The 24203-nt window shown below is 38.6% G+C and overlaps 1 protein-coding gene across 2 annotated transcripts in view; it reads right to left on the bottom strand.

Moving 5' to 3' along the window:
• pmfbp1 (polyamine modulated factor 1 binding protein 1) overlaps positions 1 to 24203 on the bottom strand; it is a 791959-nt gene that overhangs the window by 453659 nt on the left and 314097 nt on the right. For both annotated transcript variants that reach the window (XM_087995767.1, XM_087995768.1), the window contains exon 10: positions 2121 to 2195. In XM_087995767.1, coding sequence (XP_087851893.1) covers positions 2121 to 2195 — 75 coding nt within the window. The remainder of the gene's footprint in view (positions 1 to 2120; positions 2196 to 24203) is intronic.

The raw sequence follows: 24203 nt of genomic DNA, 5'->3' as shown, positions 1-24203 counted from the left end.
CAGAAGGCATTCAATAAGGTGCCATCTAAAAGATTATTATACAAGATGGGAGCGCATGATATTTGAGTTAGGGTTAGGATGAGGGTTATAATAAGAAATGGTTAACACACAAAAGTCAGAGAGTCAGGATTAATTTGGAAAGATGTAACTGGTGGAGTGCCAGAAGGATCAACCCTAAGGTCTCAATTATTTATCATTAATATTAATGACTTGGAGGAGGGGGCAGGCAGTAACGTATCTGAATTTGCTGATAGTACAAACAATAGGTGGGAAGGCATGTTGTGTGATGAGGACACAAGTAATTTGCAAGAGGATAGAGGTTCATGTAAGAAAGTTTGAAGTCATCCACTTTGATATGAAATATCAAAAGGCAAACTATTAATTAAATAGAGGGGCTCCAAAAGTGCAGAACAGAGGAATCTGGGTGTTCTTTTGAGTGAAACCCTAAATGTTAACATGCAGGTACAGAAAGTAATTAAGAAGGCAAATGGAATTTTAGCCTTTATTGAAGGGGGTTGGAGTTTGAAAACAGGGAAGTCTTGATACAACTGTGCAGGGTATTGGTAAGGCCATTCCTGGAGTTTTGTGCATGTATTGCAGAAAGGATATACTGACATTGAAGACAATTCAAAAGAGTTTCAATGGGCTGATTTCTGAAATGAAGAGGTTGATCTTTTAAGAATGACTGAACAAGTTAGGCCTTTATTCAGTAGAATTTAGAAAAATGGGAAGAAGAATGAAATACATAAGATTTTGAGGTGGTTTGACAGGATAGATATTGAAAAGTTGTTAAGAGAAAATGAAGACTGCAGATGCTGGAGATCAGAGTCAAACAGTGTGGCACTGGAAAAGAACCGCATGTCAGGCAGCATCCGAGAGGTGGGAAATTTGACTTTTCAGGCATAACCCCTTCATCAGGAGTGTGCTTTTGAAAATTTGTTTCCATGAGTGGGAAAGTCTTGAACTAGGAGGGATAGAATAAGAGGACATTTACTTTAAACAAAGATGCGGACAAATTTCTTCTCTCAGAGAGTAGTGAATGTCTGGAAATCTCTACCTAAGAGAATTGTAGAGGTTAGCTTCCAGAAATTATTTGAAGAGGAGGTAGGTAGACTTTTGAAATGTTGAAGAGTTGAGGTCTATGTGGAGCTGGCACAAAACAGGAGTTGAGGCCTAGGGTAGATCAACCTTGATCTTACAGAATAGTGGGACAGGATTGAGGGGCTGAATGTCCAACCTCTGCTCCTATTTCTTATGTTGTTATGTTTCAAGGGATACTTCATAGCCAAGCATTATAAAATATATGTCATCTTGTACTCGTCTTTATGCCTTACAGCTGGAAGTGGCTGCATCCTTGTACACTCTTAACCAAGCTTCTCCCTGCATGTTGTTTGTCCATTATTGTCAAACACAAACAGAGATAAATCCACTTTGTGAAGAACATGAAATTGTAAGATGAGGGAGGACCTGGTAAAGCATATAGAATGTGAAGAGAAACAAGTAGAACAAAGGTGACACGTTCACATATTGCACTTCATAATCATATATTGTCCTTAATGTTTACAAAGGCATTTAGGTCACTCTCAGTTTCATCTTTTGCTATTTCATGGAGTATGTCTCCCAGTTTTTCTTAATATGTGTAGTACTTTACGCTTATCTGTATCACACTGCAACTGTCATTTTTTTTGCCTGGTTGTATATTATCTCAAATTTATTTTTAAAGTTTATTTCTTCAAATTATATTATCCCTTCTATTGTTGGCAAAATTGACCAGTATCTGTTGAGTTTCTGAAACCTGCTTTTGATGTCCATTCAAAGTCAATTTAAAATATCCTAGTACATCAGAGACAAGGTGTAAAGATTCAAGGTAAGTTGAATTTATTTCCATATACTCAGGCTGTGCGTTTCACTGAAAAACATTTTTTAAAATTGATTTTCACCAAAATTATTTTAAAAATCAGTATAAGTATCATTGGCTGAAATGGAAAAAATGCATTACTCACCTATCTATTCTCAACTAGTACAATTAATTCCACTTTTTGGAAGCATACTGATTTTCAAGAATCATATTGTAATATAATTTATACTTTCCTGCTCAACAATGATTGCATTTTCTTTACCTCAGCTTTCAGTAGACTTGTGGCCCTGAAGGATTGAGTTTGGTTCTCTTGAAGAGTTGTGTGAGTACATCCAAGCTGTAAATACAAATAGACATACTTGAAGAACTACTAGTCATTTTAAAAACAATGCTACAATAACATTGTGAATGTAAATCTGACACCTGTATGCCATTAAAGGATTGGCCCTGCTTTCTAATTGTAAGTATTTTTTGCAATATCTTACTGCATCAGATTTTCCAAATTATTAGAGCCAAAGTACAAACAAAAATTCAGCCAGTCACTAGAGCGGGCATGGATCCAGTAAGGTGCCTTTTTTGTTATTCCGAAGTCTTTTTGGTTATTCCGAAGTCTTTTTGGTTCTTTGATTACTAGATATTTATATGGTTATATTTAATATCTTTTTTATTTAAGTTAATATGTTTAATTAGAGTTATTTGTCAATATTCTTAAACACATTAGACCAGATTTTTGTATTTTGATTTGTCATGAAATAAGGAATTCAATCAATGTTACAAGTTTATGCCACAAATCTAACAAACCTCTTTGCATTGCTATCATATCTCAGGAGCATAAAGAAAGTCAATTTCTGCAACAGTTTTGAACCAAAAATAAATTAAGCTTATTTATAAGAAAGCTTATGATTTCTTCTATAAATAGCTCATCTATAATAAAATAATGTGAGGCCTGAACTATCAAGTTAAACATTTGCACATTACTTTCATCATCAGGACAATGTTTCAAAATGTTATGAGAAGGACATAAAGGAATCTCTTAAAGCTCATGAGTTAATCTGAGAAAATCTGTGTGGTTTTAGTGGTAGGTCATGTTTGAATGATTTGTTTTTGTGCCTGACAGACCTAGTGGTTAGGTAAAATGGTAGTGGATGCTTTCTGTTTTGATTTCAGAAATGCATTTGACACTCTCTCAAATAATAAAAGTTGGATGGAAATTTATCAAAATTAAATGGGAAATGGCTAATGGTTGTTTAGTCTATGTGCTAAATTAGAATGTACTTGAGGAAGTAGTGCTGGAGAGAGAACTTGAGGCCTTAGCACTCAAATCACTAGTTATTATAGCTGTTATATTGACATTTTTAATGCAAATGTCCAGCCTTCCACAAAATCTTTGACCCATCAGAGGCTGGAAGCTGCCAGCTAGTTAAAGGCTGACAGCTTTCTAGTACCATCAGTGGCATTGTGGTCATGGTAGAGTTAGGGCACTACAAAGACTCTAGTAGGGCCTGGCTAAGTGTCATTACTGGAGTCCCGGATGAAAGATGGGGAAAGTTGATTTCTGGGGCCAGTCAGGTGAAACTCAGTGTTGGTGGGGAGAAATGTCAATATAAATGCAGGCGAGGTCCTCTATGAGACCATCTCTTGCCAACCAGTGGATCCTGCCATTGGGCACATGCTAATCAGGTTGATGGGGTCTGCCTTCAGTATTTGCAAGACATATTGTCCACATGTATCTAGTGAGCACCGATTGAAGGATGAGCGTCATTTACCGTCTGGGTAAGAAGGCCATTCTTGACCTTTCTCATCCCAGACTTAATTGGGGGCTGTAAGGTAGGCAACAGGGTCATTGACTCACATTTTTTTCTGAATTATATTCCTTTGAACCTCCTAACCCACTGGTCGCAGTGGCGGGCCATTCCCAAAATGCAGTGTGGGAGGTTTTCCCACCACAGGAACCCCATTGGGATTATTTTCATCCAGTCCCATTCATATAGGCCACAGGTTGCCAACTGATTTCCTGGCTTCACCACTCTAAAAGTTGTTGCCAAACAGAGGCAAATAGTCCAGTATCACGAGATACCACAAGCTGTAGACACTGCCAGTATCACTTTAGGCCTAGACTGAAGATCATAACTGGAACATAGAGTGTGGATGAGTATGTTGGGATAAACAGGGTCACTGGGAGGCCCCCAGCAAATGAGAGGAGGGAGAGAAGGAGGAGGTTGGTGTTTGTGATCAATGTCAGTGGTGTAGCTTCGAGAAGGTCCCTCCATTGGACTCAAGGTGCAGGAGGAGGGCTACTGCCACTCCAAATTTTAAGAAAGCTGAAATATTGCATAAATATTTTTATCACAAACAACTTTGGAAATGCTTAATGATAGGCTGAATACAAAAGGGAAGATTATATTGGATTCAGCTTCAGTCTTTGGTAAGCAGTTGTCAATGTTATTCTGAACAATTATGCAGTTGCCTCTCAAAGTTATAAAAAATCTTTCCTTGTTTGTGTATTTTCTCTGCAGTATTTTTTCACAAAATTATTTTAACCTTGCACATTGATTATTCTTTTGTGACAGTTTTTCAATATATTTCTGATAATAATCACTATCTCTAGTCACCCAAAATGTCTTTGTCACATATGATTCTGTTAAAATAAGTGTGTATATTATTCTTTTCAATTTTCTCTATACATTAGGTGCCATTTCACTAAAATGTGTCTTTCTGAGTACTCAGAAATAGTCTTTGATAAACTGAAATTTTTCCAACTGAACACTGTAAAGATGGATGTCTTCAATTGCTACCACAATATCCTCATCACCAATCTTCATCCCTCTCTCCAGCAATGTCTCAGGCCGGATGAATTTGTTAATAATCTCAGTAGGGTTGGACTGAGCAAGCCTCTCATTCATTACCTTTCGTTACAGACTGCCAATTTCCCCTTCCATAACATGGCCCTTTTCAATATCTATTTCAGTCCAACTGTTGCTGAAATCCTCATCAATACCTTTGTAATCTCCAGACTTGATTATTTCCGCATTCTCAAGATATCAATCTGTTTGCCAAAAGTACAAAATTCCATTATTTACATCCTATCCTGCATCAAATCTGCACCAGCAATACCCTTCCACAACCTAAATTGATCTGTAGCCTATCAAATTATAAAAGCTCGTCCTTGTATATCCATTTCTCAATGATTTTAAACCTTTTCTATTTGATATAACATACAGAAGACATGCTTGTCTTTTGCTGTTGACACAAAATTATTAAATTTGGCAAAGGAAAGAAGAGTTTTCAGGAAGATATAGGCTTACAGTATAGGTCAGCAAGTGGTAATGTCAATTAAGACTCAGTAATACATTTTGAGAGATTAACAAGGCGTAGGAGATACACTAAGGTTCAAATACATAATTCCCTGAAAATGCACATGCAAATAAATAAAGCCAGAAATTGGGAAATAGAATCGAAGAGGTAATAGCAAATTTGAGTAAACTATTGAGTAAACCACTTAAATAAAGAGTATTCAAAGTTGAGGCAGCATAAAATATCTGGCTGGATTTTACATGACACCACAGACTCTCTTCCCATCCCTGGCTAATAGATGGGGGTAGTGGAGTTTGCCCACAATTCTAACAATTACAGTGCAGAAAGTTAACACAGGGAGTAGCATTAAACACTTTAGGGTGTGGCTCCTATTGCCTTCTCAGGAGCAAATTCCACCTTAGAGAGCAGCTGGTCAATTGGATGCCCAGAACTCTGTACTCGCAGCAGTACCAGCTGGAAGTGGTGACCACTACTTTGGCTACAAGTAGTCCTGACACACTGAGGAGTCTGAGGTTAGGGTTCTTAGTGAGGAGGAGGTGAGGGGCTGGGTTCAAGAAGGCAGGAGGGTCTAATGGGGTGGATGACCATGTTTGATGGGAACACGTAATGTTGCCTCTATTGTGTCGAGAGGAACCACAGAACAGTTAACCCCTCACCCTTCCACATGGCTGTGAGGCTAGTCGAATGGTCTGGTCTTCTCCTCACTACAGGTAAAGTATCAGTAGGGGTAGAATGATGCCATTTAGTGATCATAAATTACCAACTTAAGGGTTTCATCCGATCCAAGGATGAGTATCAAGTCTTGTATAATGAGGTGTGAGATTTGGAGTGGATTGATACAGCGTGGAATATTTTGCTACAGAAGTGGCCAAATCAGAGATTATTGCTTTCTTTACAAGAAAATTGAGTAAATATTTTGAGCAGAGGGAGATAAGTTTTGAGGAAAAATAGAGTAGTGAGATTCTCATCCTCTTTGCTCTTAAGAACCTGCCTCATTAATATTCCATGGACCATGTAACCCAGCACAAGTTATAGTCACACAGCAGAGAAACAGGGCCTTTGACCCAACTCGTCCATGCTGACCGGGTTTCCTAAACTGTACTAGTCCCAGCTGCCTGTGTTTGGCCCATATCCCTGTAAACCTTTCTTAGTCATGCACCTGCCAAAAGGTCTTTTAAAATGTTGTAAATGCACCCACTTCAACCACTTCCTCTGACAACGCATTCCATATATGCACCACCCTGCGTTTGAAAAAGTTGCCCCTCAGGTCTCTTTTAAATCTTTACCTTCTCACTTAAACCTCTGCCCTCTAGTTTTGACTCGTCCATCCTGGGGAAAGGACACTGGCAATTCACCTTATCGATGCCTCTCAAGATTTTATAAACCTCTAAGAGGTCACCCTTCAGTCTCCTATGGTCCAGGGAGAAAAGTCACAGCCTATCCAGACTTTCCTTATAACTCAGAGCCTCCAGTTTCTGTAACATCCTTGTAAATCTTCTATACAAGCTTTCCAGTTTAGAACAGCCTTCCTATAGCAAGGTGACCAGAAATGTACGCAGTCCTCCAAATGTGGCCTTACCAATGTTTTGTACAGCTGTAACATGATATTCCAACTCCTGTACTCAACACTCTGACCAATGAAGGTAAGCATATCAAATGCCTCTTCACAACCTGTATACCTCTGATGCCACTTTCAAGGAACTATATACCCAAACCCCTAAGTCTCTCCCTGTTCGACAACACAATCTTTGGACCTACCAAAATGCAACCACTCTCAATTATCTAAATTAAATTCCATTTGCCATTCCTCAGCCCACTGACCCGGTTGATCAAGATCCCATTGTAATCTTAGATAACCTTCTTCACTTTCCACGATACCACTAATTTTGTTGTCATCCACAAACTTACTAGCGATGTTTCCTGTCTTCTCATCAAAATCTTTTATATAAACGATGAACAACAGTGGACTCAGCACTGATGCTTGCTGCACACTGTTGATGTATTTTTTATTGTATGAAATGTGTTCTTACAATTACAAGAAAAAAAACAGTGCTTGTCCTTATAAAAGTAATGGTTGGTACTTCAATGCCTCCTTAACTTGGAGAATTTCAAAGATTCTTTGGATAATATTTGCGCATAAATTAAACACTCCAGTTGAGGTGAAGTTCCACTTTTGGCAGAAATAAAATAAAATTCAATTAGCTGACATTGGTATTTCCCTATATTGCAGAGTTATTGCTGGTTTTGTGATTCTTATTCATACATGAGTCTACTTGGTATCAAGTCTTCAAGGCTGAATTTGATGAAAGAACATCTGTATTATTGTTGTGAGAGTTTTCCCTAAACTACCTACCCTGCATCAGTGGTACACACTGTTCCAAAAGAACTTGTCACTCATCAGAGCACCTGCATCCATGGCACCCGTGTCATTTTTAAAAGGCTGAGATCTACCCAGTCAAGTGTTGGCAATATGATGTTGTTGCTCACCAGCAAAGCAATGGCACTGTTACCACAAAACCATGCTGCTCAATACCCATACCAGCATGGCTAATATTCCATTGCACATGAAATCACATTAACTCACCCCTGTTACCATTTAACAATGAGGTCACACAGTTTAACTAACCTTAGCTACATCCCATTTAAACACCCTCTCCAGGTCACCTCAACTCTTTGTCCACTACCAACTGAAGACCCATGTCTTGCCATTGTCCTCGAGGGAAACATCACCTATAGATAAGCAATTGCACAATTCCAATTGGACAATACTTCTTTATAGAGCCACCAACAAAATGAATCGATGCAGTAAATGTCCGTCAAATGACTAAATGTAGCCACAGTTTGCAAATGCCTGCTTTTGTATTTGCCACTCCAAGATTCCTGTAGATATGGATCCTGTGCTTTTGCCTATCAACTTGACTCTGTAATAGTCCATTCTAAGCTTTTGCCATTAAGCTCTGCCCTGTTTCTCTTGCAGAGGAGTGCCAAGCTTTCTCCTTCAGACAGACAGTTGGTAAACTGTTTTGAGTGGTCCCTGGGTTTTATTTTTTAAAGTAAGGCAAAAGAACCATGAGTAGACCAGGTCAGTCTCACACAGCCCCAAAAGGAACATTGGTTTTGTTTTCAGTTAGTTGGTGGTTTTTGCTGGTTGCTAGATCTGAAAGCTAGAATCTGCTGCTGCTGGAGTGAAATCTTAGACAGAGAGACTTCCTCTTAAAAATCAAAAGGGCAGATTATTTCTTCCGGTGTTTCTTTCTACTGGACTGGAGAAGGACAGTGTGTGAGACTAATAACTGTGTTGCTGAATTGTTTCTGCCAACAGTGCATTTATGCTTTGCTACCTATATTGAAAGGATTGATGACTGGTGATTAAATAATACATTATCTTGTTGAGCATTTCAATAAAGTTATACCAATTCTTCTTCTGTTGTACTTTAACTGTGTTGTAAGAATAAAGTGTGTTTTGAATAAAGCTTAGTGGTAGACAAAACAAATAATTTCTGGAGCACTGGGACTTACACTTGTATTTTAAAAAAATACAAAACTTAGGGGCTAAGCTATCTCTATAATCTACTTTGGGGTTCTGGTCTGACTCATAACAGTGGACACCATCGGCAGTGTGCTCAGTCCGGTTGCTAGGTACTCCCCCAGAATCTCCATGTCTTGCTTTACCTTGCAGTACCCCGATAGCCCATTTCTACACACTGCTCCATGTGGATAGCTACCACATTCAACTTTGCCACCAACTCTCCTTCCTGTGCTCTACCCCTCCACCCCACCAGACCCTGACATTACACCTTAATGCCTCTGAATTGTCTATTTTCTTCGTGGTGTCACAAAGCTAGTCCTTTTTTTCCTGAAAGCTGTTCCTTGGCTCAAGGAGACTCTGTCCTTGATTTATTTCAGAGGGGCAATAAGCCAGGCTTGACTCTGATCAGACTAGTTTCGTACAGAGATGAAAAGGATTTTGAGAGGCCTTTTGTTTATATGTAAACAGACGAAACTTCAGGCCAAAGTGATCATGCTTTAGAAGTGACCTGTATAATGAAAGGGGATTGGTCAGCTCTTTAGCTAGTTGAGCTGAGCAGTTTTAGTTCAATCTTGAACTGAGAAGTTCAACAGGGAGCTGCGTGGAAACTCTCTCTCTTTTCATCCCTGCAACTTCAACCTGTAAGCATGTGTTCCATTTATACTGATTTTAAAGGGAGTTTGCTTATTGGAACTGCTGTGTATACTCGGAACAGCATAATTAAGTCTAGCTGGATAGGTTGAGTTCTGTAAGGGTCTTTTATTCTGTTCTTTGTGTTTCATTGTGTAATTTTGTGAATAACCTTTCTGGCTGTTTTAAATCTAGTAGTCAATCTAGCTATCTTAGTTTGTGTGATTTACACTGTACACTTACCAAAACAAATTGCAAAGTTAGGTCTATGACTGCCTGCTCAAGAATGTTTTGAGTGGTCTGGCCTAGTCCATAACAGTGGTGTGTGGTAGGATCGGAAGCTGCATTTTAATGAAGCGAGATATGCAGTTAATAGAAGTTGTATACAAGTAATAATGATCCTTTAATAGCCAAATTACTGCTGCTGAATAAAAATCTTCCTTCAAAGCCGGGAACTAGCTTACAAGATGCAGCTTGTTGCTCCCGGTATCAAGACTGGCCTCGTTGGACTTCTTGCATGATTCTGCCACATTTCTCACCTGAGCTTATGTCATTTAGGCTGCTATGATATCCTGCCTGTGGTCTATTGGTAAAAAAACCACTGCCTTATGATATAGTGTGAGAGCTCCTCATATGTTAGCCCTTGTATTATGTACCAGGAAGATAGAGTTCTTATTGAGACAGATGACTTGAAGTTTATTAATGACACTAACTATCGGACTTAAATGTAGCCTGGGTTTTCTGCTTACTGACTAGATAGATAAAAGATATGATAACTACAAGCAGCTGACTACAATTACTGCTGCTGGTGCAGTGGGTAACTTTTTACTGGAAGTCACAACTTATGATGCCACCTAGCTGTCTAAAAGACACATTTCCTGTATGTTATGGTATTTGTGCAATAACAGACTAAAATGCACTGCCACATTTTGTTAATGTGGTACTAACAAGTATTACTTTTGCATAGACACTGGCAAGCCCCTTGAAACCTAATATTTTTCCCAGCAGGAACATGCAGCCAACATGAACATAAACTCAACAGGCAGAATAGTCTCATTCTATTATGCAAACCTCTTTGGGAATTTCCTGATGATTTAATCACCTTGTCAATCTTTGGTTTGATTTTCTTTCTCTACAAAAGTGTTTGAGCAGCGTTTTGAAATATTCTCTTGTGTTAATGGCATCAAATCAATGTATTTTTATTGTTACTTTTAGCTCTGGCTCTATTTCAGGCATATTATAACCACTAGACCTTCTAGTGCAAACACCTTTCAAGAGCAGGAATTGAGCAACAGAGGGGTATCACCAGATACTGCTGAGATGATCAGAAGGTAGTGGATGGAATAAAATACATGGAAGCATGATGTTATCTATCTTGGGACAAATTTTTAAAGGTGAAATATTTCTTAAATTGTGAGAAACTGAGAAATGTTTGCAAGCTGAAGGACCCCAGTGTCCTTGGACATGAATCACAGAACATTAACATGAAGGTACAGTGAATAATTGGAATGACAAACAGCATATTAACTTTTGTTACAAAGGAATTAGGGTACAACCATAAAAAAAGTGTTACTAAAATTATAGAAGAAATTGGTGAAGTTACACATGGATTACTGTTTGGGTTTTTAACCCAAGGAAGGGTTTGCCTTGGAGAGAGTGGAGGAGAAAGTGAGGACTGCAGATGCTGGAGATCAGAGCTGAAAATGTGTTGCTGGAAAAGCGCAGCAGGTCAGGAAGCATCCAAGGAGCAGGAGAATCAACGTTTCGGGCATGAGCCTGAAGAAGGGCTCATGCCCGAAACGTTGGAGAGGGTGGAACAAAGATTAACTAGGCTGGTTCATATATAATTACAGATGCTAAGAGTACTGAGTACTAGTGATTACTCACTCATACTGATGATGGAAAGAACGCTCACCTGACAATGAACAGGAAATTTTGATGGATGAGCAAACAAAAATATAAGAGATATAAATTTGAGTAGGCTATTCAGAGCTTTCAGGAGAAAGTGAGGTCTGCAGATGCTGGAGATCAGAGCTGGAAATGTGTTGCTGGAAAAGCGCAGCAGGTCAGGCAGCATCCAGGGAACAGGAGAATCGACGTTTCGGGCATAAGCCCTTCTTCAGGAATGGGGAAAGTTTGTCCAGCAGGCTAAGATAAAAGGTAGGGAGGAGGGACTTGGGAGAGGGGCGTCGGAAATGTGATAGGTGGAAAGAGGTCAAGGTGAGGGTGATAGGTCAGACTGGGGTGGGGGCGGAGAGGTTGGGAAGAAGATCTCAGGTTAGGAAGGCGGTGCTGAATTTGATGGATTTGACTGAGACAGGGTGGGGGGAGGGGAAATGAGGAAACTGGTGAAATCCGAGTTCATCCCTTGTGGTTGGAGGGTTCCTAGCCGGAAGATGAGGCGTTCTTCCTCCAACCGTCGTTTTGTTGTGGTCTGACGATGGAGGAGTCCAAAGACCTGCATATCCTTGGTGGAGTGGGAGGGGGAATTGAAATGTTGAGCTACAGAGTGGTTGGGTTGTTTGGTCCGGGTGTCCCAGAGCTGTTCTCTGAAACGCTCCGCAAGTAGCCGGCCTGTCTCCCCAATATAGAGGAGGCCACATCGGGTGCAGAGGATGCAATAGATGATATGTGTGGAGGTGCAGGTGAATCTGTGGCGGATATGGAAGTTTCCTTTGGGGCCTTGGAGGGAGATGAGGGGGGAGGTGTGGGCGCAAGTCTTGCACCTCCTGCGGTTACAGGGGAAGGTGCCGGGAGTGGAGGTTGGGTTGGTGGGGGGTGTGGATCTGACGAGGGAGTCACGGAGGGAGTGCTCTTTACGGAATGCTGATAGGAGAGGGGAGGGAAATATATCCTTGGTGGTGGGGTCCGTTTGGAGGTAGCGGAAATGACGGCGGATGATGCGCTGTACATGGAGATTGGTGGGGTGGTAGGTGAGGACCTGTGGGGTTCTGTCCTGGTGGCGGTTGGAGGGGCGGGGTTCAAGGGCGGAGGAGCGGGAAGTGGAAGAGATGCGGTGGAGGGCATCGTCGACCACGTCGGGGGGGGAAATTGCGGTCCTTGAAGAAGGAGGCCATCTGTGTTGTGTGTTTTTGGAACTGGTCCTCCTGGGAGCAGATGCGGCGGAGTCGAAGGAATTGGGAGAATGGGATGGCGTTTTTACAGGGGGCAGGATGGGAGGAGGTGTAGTCCAGGTAGCTGTGGGAGTCGGTCGGTTTGTATTCAGAGCTTTCAACCTGTTTTGCCTTTCAATAAATTAGTAAGTTCATTGGAATCTATTATGACTGGAAAATTAGAATGTGAAATTTCAATCTTTCCCATTCATTAAGTCGTCATTAGTCTCAGTTAGTTAAGGTGGGTGCCAGAGATGTCTTATCTACAGTATATTCATTCTTGCTAAGGTTAAAAATGAGGTGCCACCAGGAGTCCAAGATGATTACAAGTTTCAGCTTAATTTTAAGAATGTCAGTTTGTATACAAACCCTCATATGTAATTTATTCAGACAATAATTAACAAGTGTTGAAGGTGGGATGAGGCAGAACTGCAAGATTAACTAAAACTGCTTGCAGTCCATTTTTGTACCATTCTTCTACACATGTTGGCTGAACAGTGTTGCTGTATCTAACTGTTCATGTGGCTTTCCATCCTGAGGCAAAAGATTATTAGCGAGGATCGGATATAAAAAAGACAGTTCTTCACTGTAAGGAGAAAACATTGTTCATGACCTTAATCTCAAACAGTTGCTTTGAAGTGTTTTGATCAAGGACTTTCCTGAATGTTGGGGTGATCTCTACTTATAATAATAAAGGGATTAAATGATTGAATTTTATTAGAATGGTTCTAAATTGTTGCATGATAAATGATAATTTTTGATTTGACAAAGCTGTGCTAGCTTTAACCTCAGTAAAACCAAATGTTGAACCTTCATTGCACAAACAAGCCAGAGGCTGAGGCATTGAGAGACTTCTTTAATGGTTTGGCATTCCCACTTCACCCATACATTTGCTGGACTCACTATTTGGATGAGTGTTTTAAAAATATGTCATATCCTATTCAGAGACAGCAGAAAAAAATATCTATTCTGCAGTGGTTAAGCACAGGAGGTGTGGAGTGGAGCAATTTTCAGCTGGTCCACTGCCAAACTTTATTTTGGAATTTGAGTTTTCTATGTAAGATTAACGATCTGGATGAAGGAACTGAGGGTATTCTGGCTACGTTTGCAGATGATACAAAGATAGGCAGAGGGACAGGTAGCATTGAGGAGGTGGGGAAACTGCAGAAGGATTTGGATAGGTTAGGAGAGGAGGCAAAGAAGTGGCAGATGGAGTACAACGTGGGAAAGTGTGAGGTGTGAGGTGAAAATTCAGAAGTCTGATGTAAAAAAGACTTGGGAGTTCTAGTCCAGGATTCTCTTAAGGTAAATCTGCAGGTTGAGTCAGTAATTAGGAAGGCAAATGCAGCAATGGCATTTATTTTGAGAGGACTTAAATATAAAAGCCGGGATGTATTTTTGAGGCTCTATAAGGCTCTGCTCAGACCACATTTGGAGTATTGTGTGCAGTTTTGGGCACCACATCTCAGGAAGGAAGTGTGTTCAGAAGAGGTTCACAAGAATGATCGCAAGAGTTAAAAGCTTAGCATTTGAAGAATGTTTGAGGACTCTGGGTTAATACTCAATGAAGTTTAGAATGATGAGGGGAGATCTAATTGAAACATACAGAATACTAAATAGCCTGGACAGAGTAGTTGGTGAGGAGATGTTTCAATTGGTAGGAGAGACTAGAACCCAATGGCATACCCTTAGAGTAAATGGAAGACCTTTTAGAATGGAGATAAGGAAAAACTTCTTCAGCCAGAGAGTTGTGAATCTATGGAATTCATTGCCACAGAAGGCTGTGAAGGCCAGGTCATTGAGTATATTTAGGACTGAGATAAATAGGTTCTTGAGTATCAAGAGGATCAAGGGGAGAAGGTGGGATGATGGGGTTGAGAAATTTATCAGCCATGATTGAATAGTGGAGCAGACTTGATTGGCTGAAGGGCCTAACTTCTGTTCCTATGTCTTATGATCTTAATACTAAACTGAAAGCTGGGTCTTCAAAGTACTTATTTCTAAATGGGATCTATCTAATTCATTGACATGAGTTCTCAGAATCAAAGCATTATTACAGTGCAGAAGGAGGGGATTTTAGCTCTCTGAATGGACATTATGACTTAGTGCCATTCTGTTTTAGTGCCTTATCCTCATAACCTCAAATATTGTTTCTATTTAAAGAAGGATCCAATGACTTCTTGAATGTCTGAGTTCAACTTGCCTCTACCACACTTCCCGGCATTACATTTCAGACCCTAATTACTCACTGCATGAAAATGCTTTTTCCCACATCACATTTCCTTATTTTGCAAATTAGCTAATTTCTTTTTCTGAATCATTTTATGAGAGACAACAGTTTCTCTTAATCTAGTTGCCCAGCTTCTTCATAAATTCGAAAAGTTCTACCAAATCTCCTTTCAGCGAGCTTCACTCCAAGGAAAACTGTTCCAATTTCTCTAATCCATCTTCACAGAATCACAGAAGTACTATAGTGCAGAAGGAGGCCTTTCAGCCCTTTGTGACTGTTCTGGTTCATTGAATTAACATAATTGCCGAGTATAAACCTCCTGTTTTTTTTTCTTTACATCTGCACAATAGTTTTAACCAAATAATCATTCAACACCCTCTCAAATGCCTCAACTGAACCTGTCTGCAACACATGTTCAGGCAGTGCATTCCATATCCTAACTACTCACTGAGTGAAAAAGTTTTTCTTCATTTCACTGTTACTTCCTTTGCAGATCACTTGTTCTTGTTCTTTTTACAAGTGTTATGAAGTTGAGGATGTGTACCGTACCTTTAAGAGAGAGAGAGAAAGCTATTCTGAACTGAGAGCTTACAAGCACCTATGTATATGTAAGTAAGTTAGCTCGCTGAGCTTGAAGGTTTGTTTTAAGATGTTTTGTCACCATACTAGTTAATATCATCAGTGAGAGTTTCTGGTGAAGTGCTGGTGGAATGTTCCGCCTCTCTATTTATAGGTTTTGGTTTCTTAAGGTGGGTGATGTCATTTCCGGTTCCCTTTTTCAAGGGAAGGCAAATAGGGTCTAAATCGATGAGTTTATTAATGGAGTTCTGGTTAGAGTGCCATGCCTCTAAGAATTCTCATACGTGTCTTTGTTTCGCCTATCCGAGGATGTGTGTGCTCATTTACAAGATACCATGCAAGAACTGTACAAAACACTACATCAGACAAACAAGAAGGAAACTTGCCACCAGGATACATGAACACCAACTGGTCACCAAAGGACATGACCCACTACCATTAGTTTCTATACATATAGACAAAGAAGGACACTACTTTGACTGGGACAACACATACATCCTAGGACAGGCAAAACAAAGACATGCACGAGAATTCTTAGAAGCATGGCATTCTAATCAGAACTCCATCAATAAATGCATTGATTTAGACCCTATCTACCATCTAGTAGATGGCAGTCCCAGAGTGTACTGGAAAATTGAAATTATGTAACATTTGGCTATGAAATGGATACCTGAGTTTTGGCTGCTGTTTTGACAATCAGTTTAAATTATGCCCCAGGATACTAAAACCCAAACGAGATTGAATTTATTGTTTTGTCAACATCTAACCCATGAGATGATCCAATATGGAGGGTGTAAAAGTGTGGACATTTTGAAAATTGGTCAGACAGCAACTACGGTTGAGAGAGAGCTAATTTCCCATCTAACAGCTTGCTCGCCAAGAAATTAGGAAACACTCTCTATCAAAGGTACCTTTTCATGTGAAACATACTTGCAGTAAAAAGAAAGAAGATGACTCAGAGAAATCAGCAGCCAGAAGAGTGAAGACACAGAAGAAGACAGTCGCTGTAACTGTAGTAAGTGTCTAACTGAAACAGCATGTTGTTATAGAGTTGGAGGCAGATAGTAAGCAGTTAAGAGAAAGGAGGGATTGGAGTTGTGATAAGTTATTGTTTAATGTTCACTTTTAGAGTTAAAAATAAATTGATGCTATTTTCTTTAAATAGTAGAATTTGGAAGTTCTCTGTCACATATTTTAACAGATTATGAGTGAGGTGAGCTTTTCTGGGTGTTTGGTTTAATTAAAAGAGGGGTTCACCTTTGTGTCATAATACAAGCATGGAAAGTTTCTCTCTGTTTCTTCTATCCAGCCTGCTCATGATTTTGAAAATCTCTTGCTCATCTTCTCTTAGCCTTACTTCCTCCAAGGATAACAGTTCTGACTTCTGCAATCTACTTTCTTAACTAAAGTTCCTTATCTCTGGATTCATTCTTATAAACTGCTTCTGCATTCTCTCCAATGTATTCACATCTTCTTACAACATAGCATGCAAAATTGTATATAATACTCCACTGAGGTTTACCAAATGTCCTATACAACATCACCTTCTTGCTCTTGTTCTCTGTGCCCCTATTAATAAATCCAAGGATACTGGAGACTTACTGCTTGCTCTTGTGATGATACTATGGCTTTAAGAGATGTATTTTGACCTGTTTTATTTTTTTGCAGAGAGGTTTTAAGGCAGAGGTATCGAGCTGTCTATTGAAAATTCATAAGGTAAACAGCTTGTGAGACTTTTTTTTAAGTTGGAACAAGTGAAGGAGCCTGAATGGGTGTGGTCAAGCTCCCATAGAACAAGCATTTTTAGTTTTAGCATTCAGCAGTTGTTGCTGGGGTCTTGAAGAAGTGGAAGCTATTTTTTCCCTCTCTCAGTTACATCTAAAAGCTGTGGGTTCTCTTCTTGCTGCTGGAGTTGCTGGAGTTCAGAATTTGCCTTTGTTAAGGGATGTTACTATTGAAATAGTTAATTAGTAGTTAATAATCTATTATTCTATTAAGTTTTCCAATATAGTTAAGTTATTCCAATTTCTTCTTTCATTTGTTTTATTTTAATTATAATGGATGAATAAAATGTGTTTTGTTTTCAATCCAGTGGTTTGACCAAATCAAATTGCATCCAGAACAAAAAGCCAGGCACTTGCCTTTAAAATAAGAAAACCTTAGGGTATAGGCTATTTTCTTATTGTATTTTGAAGGAGTCTGGTCTGGTCCAAAGCACTCTACCTGTCCTACCACTTTTTATGATCTGTGGATGGATACACACAGGTCCCACTCCTCCTGCAACACCCTTAGAATTATACCTTTATTTTATATTGCTGTTCAACATTATTCCTACTAAAATGCACCACTTCAGACTTCTGTGTTTAATCTCATCCGTTACTTATTTTGGCACAGTGGTTAGCACTGCTGCCACACAGTGCCAGAGACCCGGGTTCAATTCCCGCCTCAGGCGACTGACTGTGTGGAGTTTGCACGTTCTCCCTGTGTCTGCGTGGGTTTTCTCCGGGTGCTCCAGTTTCCTCCCACAGTCCAAAGATGTGCAGGTCAGGTGAATTGGCCATGCTAAATTTCCCATAGTGTTAGGTAAGGGGTAAATGTAGGGGTATGGGTGGGTTGCGCTTCAGCGGGGCGGTGTGGACTTGTTGGGCCGAAGGGCCTGTTTCCACACTAAGTAATCTAATCTAATCTAATTATTCACCCATTCCACCAATTTGTCTGTGTCCTACACTGTTCTCCTCACAGTTTACAGCTCTTCCATGTTTTGTGTCTTCTGCAAAGTTTGAAATTGCTCCCTACGCACCAAGATCTAAGTCATGTATATGAATCAGAAAAAGCAAGGGTCCCAACACTGACTGCTGGGGACTCCACTACAAACCTTCTTCCAGCCTGAAAAATATCAATTGACCATTACTCTCTGTTTCTCATCACTTAGCCAATTTTGTATCCATTTTGCTTCTGACCATTTTAGTTCACAAACAGAAACTTTCCTCACAAGTCTGTTGTGTGGCACTGCATCGAACGCTTTCTGAAGATAAATGCATAGCACATCAATAACTTCATGACAAAAGCTGCTTATCCCTGGAACCATTCTCGTAAATTTCTCCTGTACTCTCTCCAGTGCGTTCATACTCTTCCTGAAGTGTTGTTATTATCCCAGATCATGTTATTATTGGACAAGTCTGGTCCAAGACTGTAATCTGGTTTGATAGATTATATTTTGCTTTCCTTTATTTTAATGATACAGTTTCTCAATGAAGTGTAAGCATGCAATATTCTTGATTTTGTTTTAATAATAAACTATTAGTCTATTATACAAAAGAAATGAAGGTATAATAGAATCAACCAATTATTTACATATAATGCAAATTTAAAGATTTAAAAATCACACAGAAAAATATTATTTCATTAATCCCAAAGGAACTCCTTTATAGTACTCACACCATAGAGAATTTCCTTCTCTGTCACCCCTACAGGGACTATTTTAACAGTGGTTTCTACTGCCAGTCATGAGAATCTGATAGCTTCTTTCTGTGCTTCCTAGAACTGACCTTACGTTTTCTCAGCTCAAATAATTTTTTCAGTATCTTAACCAAATACTTCTGGTCTTAAACTATTACGAAACTCATTACATTCATTTTCTAGCAATTCTAAACTTTCTCAGGGTCAACTACTTTACTTTTCTATCTTCAGTCAAAAATTTCGTAAAACTTTACAAGCTGAACTATTTTTCCAAGTTATGAGTATTTCTCCTAATCAAAATAATAAGTAAATCCCTGACACCCTAAACTGGAGTCTAATACACAACTGTTTATTTTACTTGCTTGCAACATTCTCCCAATGCAAACAAAAACACATTACACCCAAGGAAGTCTTTGTTGCACACTGTGTTTTAAAAGAAATGCCTATGATTTCATAAATATTTCCAAGTTAATTATTAAATCTCTTCTGACACACAGAGAGCCCACAAGCTCAAATTCAAAAATACAAACTCAAAAATAAACTATGTTAAAATACACACAAATTGTGAACTGTACTTAATACTCCAGCTGAGGTCCAGTTAGTGTCTTATACAAGTTAACCTTGTTCTTGAACTCTATGCTCCTATTAATAAAGCCAAGGATACTGTATGCTTTTTTGAAATGCTCACAATTCCTTTCCTGTCACCCTTAGTAACTCATGCACATACATACCCAGGTATTTCTGCTTCTGCACACAATTTTAGATAGTGCACTTTATTTCATTTTGTATCCTCATGGTCCTTCTACTAAAAATGTATAAGGTCATGCTTCTCTGCATTGAACTTCATCTGCTACTTATCCGCCCAATCCACCAACTTGTCAATGTTCTTTTTAGTTTCCCACTGTCCTCTTCAGTTTAGAATGCTTCCAATGAGTTCAACAACTTCTGTGCTAGATATGTGAGATCTCTGTTAAATGCAGGAATGCCTTCTCTAGCACTCCATTTCTCGTGAGCTTGAGTGGGTTTGCATATGGTAATTAACAGTTAAAGAGAAATTACTAAAAATAATATGAATGGTTGCTGGTGACAGTCAAGGTAATTACAGGTTCACTCTCTCAATACCTGCCAACTCAGGAACAAGACTGGGCCAGAATTTGGATTTTGCTGGACTTTGGTTGGGCAATTTGGGCCAATTTGAGTCAAATGGGGTCAAGGGTTACTTGGAACCTGGGACTAGACCAGCATAGTTAAGCAAAACATAACACGTCCAGCCTCATGCAGTTGGCCAAATTGTCCAGGTAAGTTAATTTTATTTGAGTAAAATTATAAAAAGGATGTATTACACATTCTAAAAATCCAATTTTTGAACAACGCTAGGCTTTAGAGTGTACATGTAATTATGAATATAAGGACTTGCATCAAATATTGCTCAGCACTATCATACTTGCATTAAATTTTATACCTGCAACAGTAGTGAAAAGGTACAATACTTCATCAGAAAAGACTTCTTACAAAACAAATCAGGCACAAAGTGGCTGACATCAATGTGACATGGCTGTTAGCAAATGCTCCTAAACACTACAGGAAGGAGAAGATCACATTATTCTGCCACATTCGTCTCAAAGGGGCCAACGTCTATCACATTTTCTAGTTTAGTATGTGAATGACCTACGTACGCAGAGTATAGCAAATGAAGAGCAAGCAATCTTAACCAACTGCAGTTAAATAAAGTGGTGACTGTCATTTCCCTTCTATTCTGGTGTGAACTGGAAATAATAATTTTGATCTTCCCATACTGAACAGACCGAAAACTCTGTATTTCAAGTAACATACAGTAATTGCCTACTCTTTTAAAAATTAAAAAGGCTGTACCCATCCCTTCGGGAATCAAACTGGTAGGTTTACCACTAGTATAACCGAGTATAATTGATTGTCGTATGAAGCTTGGTGTGCACAACAATCAATTGTATGTTCAGTTAGTCTTCCAGAAAACAAATAAGACTTTCCTGCCGTATAATCTAAATTATAAATATTTTAAATAATTATAGAATATAACCAGAAAGTCAGAACGATATAGCAGAGAAATTACATCAAGTCATTTAACACACCTTTAATGCATACTACTGTGCATAGGCTCTGATTACTACATTGGTTAAAGTAGATGTACATTTGATTGTACACAAATTGGAATCAGAAGTAAATAAAGAGAATCTTTGGGAAAGCACAAAAGAGAACCATCATCTTCCTTTTGGGATTTGTTATCTAAAAACATATACATTGTGAATCCCCTTTACTTTATTATGCAAAAATGTACAGTTGTAAAGATAGTGAAATCTTCCACAACTACCACGCCTCTAAATCAGTGAAGATAATTCAAACCAAATAAAATAATACACACATATAAGGTATACAGTGCCTACTTTGAAATTGCTCATCTTTGACTCTACCTGTGAAAGCATTTATGCAATGAACAAGACCCAGGTGGCTTATAGATCATTTACCCTTAATTACTATCTATGTACTGTCCTGAGGCTATGGTCTGCAGCAAATCAATAGAACAACAACTAAGATTAGAGCCTTGTACTTATTGCTGAATCCACCTTCACAAATGTACAACATGCAATTGTGCTAAGTCAAGCATTCTAACTTTGTTCAATTGTAATATTTTACATCTCATTTGAATGTATCCATATATGGGAGAATTTGATTATTTATAAGCACTACAGCAGTGTTATTTTTAAATTAAAAGGAAAAAGATGCATCTAAGACTTTTAGATCAAATGTGGTTATGTAAAGCTGCATTCAGCTACATTGCGCATTCTAATATAAAATGCTGATGTCAAGCCACTGCGCACATCTCTTTTACTCTCCTGTGATCAAAGACGATCACTGAGGCAATTACCAAGAAAAATCACCACATCATTTCATTTCTCCACTGCCTATCTGTAATTGCTTAATGCAGTTTTCACTACCGCCATGTTCTTTGGTCTGCATTTATGTTTTTCACTATCCATCTACAAAAGATAATTAAAATTAAGCTCACATATCAAACTATGAAATGAACAAATCAAAAGCGAATATACTCTCGTTGCTTTGTCACTTAATTGAGATATCGTGATTGCAAATTGTAAGCTTGAGAATTCAGAAAAAATAAGGAAATAAAATACTAAGTAACAGCATCAGCAGCAAAGCTGAGTATTTATGTGCCGCAGTGGTTGTATGACCAAATTAATGCAAAAGAAAGACATGCACTCCAGAGTGTGGTCAGGTTTGGAGGGGGAAGGGAAAGAGAGAGCTACGTTGTTATATCTATCGCTAGCAATTTAGGGATTCAGACATTTCATCTGTGATTCCATCATCTGTCAAATTTGAAAACAGCAGCAGTAGCAGCAGTCAGAATGCTTCCCACTGAAACAATGTCAGACAGAAAACTCATAAAATAAAACCACAGCTCTGCAAAATCTCCCCAGACTATTTTAATAAAAGCTAGACATGATTATAAAGATAATCATTTTAAAAATATAAATGGTCATTGTACACTTCTGGCTAAAATTACATGTTTTTTCACTATTTAAGCATTAAGATGTAGCATGATTTTTTCAAATCAGTTTTTTGACAGAAACTTTATTCTGTGCCATTGATGATGCAAATTATTGTGCAGATTCTCCTGAAACCTCATGATATGGTATGATCTAGGACAAAGGCAGCCATTAAAAAAAAGGAAGAATGCATAATTACTATGCTGTGCTGCTCATATGTTAATTCTGTAATAACATAGTGATCATTTAGGTTACTTCATCTGTTGATATAGGCTGCACTGTAAAGCTATCAATAATCCTATGTCTCAAAGCCAATCAAATTGCTCAAATTGTTGTGCTCTGAAAGCTTTTTCGCTTTGAACTATATAAATAGAGGTATATCAAAGGTTTAGGCTATTTAGAGACCATTTACTATGTGAGTTTTTCTCACATTCTGAGAAAAATGTGGATTACTTTGTTGTTCCAGAGACTGAAATTCAGTCTCTTATTCTGCGAAATGCTATAGAAGTATACCATGCATTGATTCAAATAAATAGTCAGATATCAGTTTATTTTAATGAGAAACTACTCCAATATCCTTCCTTTAGATTTAATACGCAATGTATAGCATTGATTTTGAAATAGATTGCAGAGATAGTTCACAGGAATGGGGTCTTTGACAATAAAGGGTCTTTGACAGGATTGACTGATGGACTAGGTAAAGCAAGAATAAATTGATGGATACTATTTTTGTCAACAACTGTGCCAGACATGTACAAAAATGCACCTCCAAATGTTTGCACAAGATTAACTCTTAGATATTTCTCTGTGATGTGCCAAATCCCATCTGTTTACATTCACTAAAAGGAACATAATATGATACTTTTATATTTTTTATCATTAATAAAGTTAAATAAAATAGTTCAAGTGAACTGCAAGTGTAAGACTCCTATTCAAGAAAAGGCAAAGGCGATAAATTTGCTAACTGCAGCCCAATTATTTCATTGTGGGGACTGGAAAAGTGATAGAGAAGACTGTCAAGAACAAACCTAATGCTTATTGGAGAAGTATGGATTAATAAGGGAACACAAATATGGATTTGTTAAACCACCTTGAATTAGCCTGATTAGGATCTTTGATGAAGAAACAGAAGGAGATAGCAAAGTAACACAGTAGATGTTGTATACGTCGAATTTCAAAAGATGTTTATTAAAGAGCCACACAGCAAACTTAGAAAATGAAAGCACACGGTCATAAAAGGGACAGTTGTAACCTGGTTGCTTGATTGACTAAGGGATAGGAAGCAGAGAATATTGGTGAAAAGAAGTTTTTCTTCTGCTAGAAGAGAAGCATGCACTGGGATCAGACATAGAACCATCGCTTTTTCTTACATATAAATGACCAAGAATGTAGAGAACAATTTCAAAGCTTGCAGGTGATATTAAAAAAAACTCTATACAAAACATAGTATATAACAAGCAGGACAAAAGCAGAATGCAAAGGCCAATAGGCATACTGGAGAAATGGGTGAACACATGACAGATGCAATTAAATATGATAAGTGTAAAGAGATACATTCTAAGAAGAACAAATTGGAAAGGAAGTGTAATGTAAGTAGTATTATTTTAAGGGTGACCTGGAAATGTAAATTCATAAGTCTTTGAAACTGGCAGAGTATGTTAAGAAAATGGTTATGTAGAGACCACATCTTTTTCTTTGTTTTGAATTGTGGATCAAGATGGAAAAGGACTGCTTTAAAACATGGACTGTGGAAGGAATTGCTGCACTTTTATAAACTAGTTACTGGAACACATTGTAAGTTGTATATACACTGTTTTTTGTTCAATCAGTGGGGGAAGATGTTTAAGATGTCATTGGCACTGTGGGTGTGTGTTCAGAGTGAGCTTTACCTAGAGAGAGAATGCTTATTGGGTTGTGCAATCAGAACTAGTTGTGGAGGCCAGGAGTCATC

This window comes from Chiloscyllium plagiosum, unplaced genomic scaffold (genome assembly GCF_037043375.1).
Source record: "Chiloscyllium plagiosum isolate Xiang-an unplaced genomic scaffold, Cpla_swu_hap1 HiC_scaffold_17, whole genome shotgun sequence".
Lineage (NCBI taxonomy): Eukaryota > Metazoa > Chordata > Chondrichthyes > Orectolobiformes > Hemiscylliidae > Chiloscyllium > Chiloscyllium plagiosum.
The sequence above is the reverse complement of the archived record's forward strand: the minus strand, read 5'-3'. Positions and strand labels throughout refer to the sequence as shown.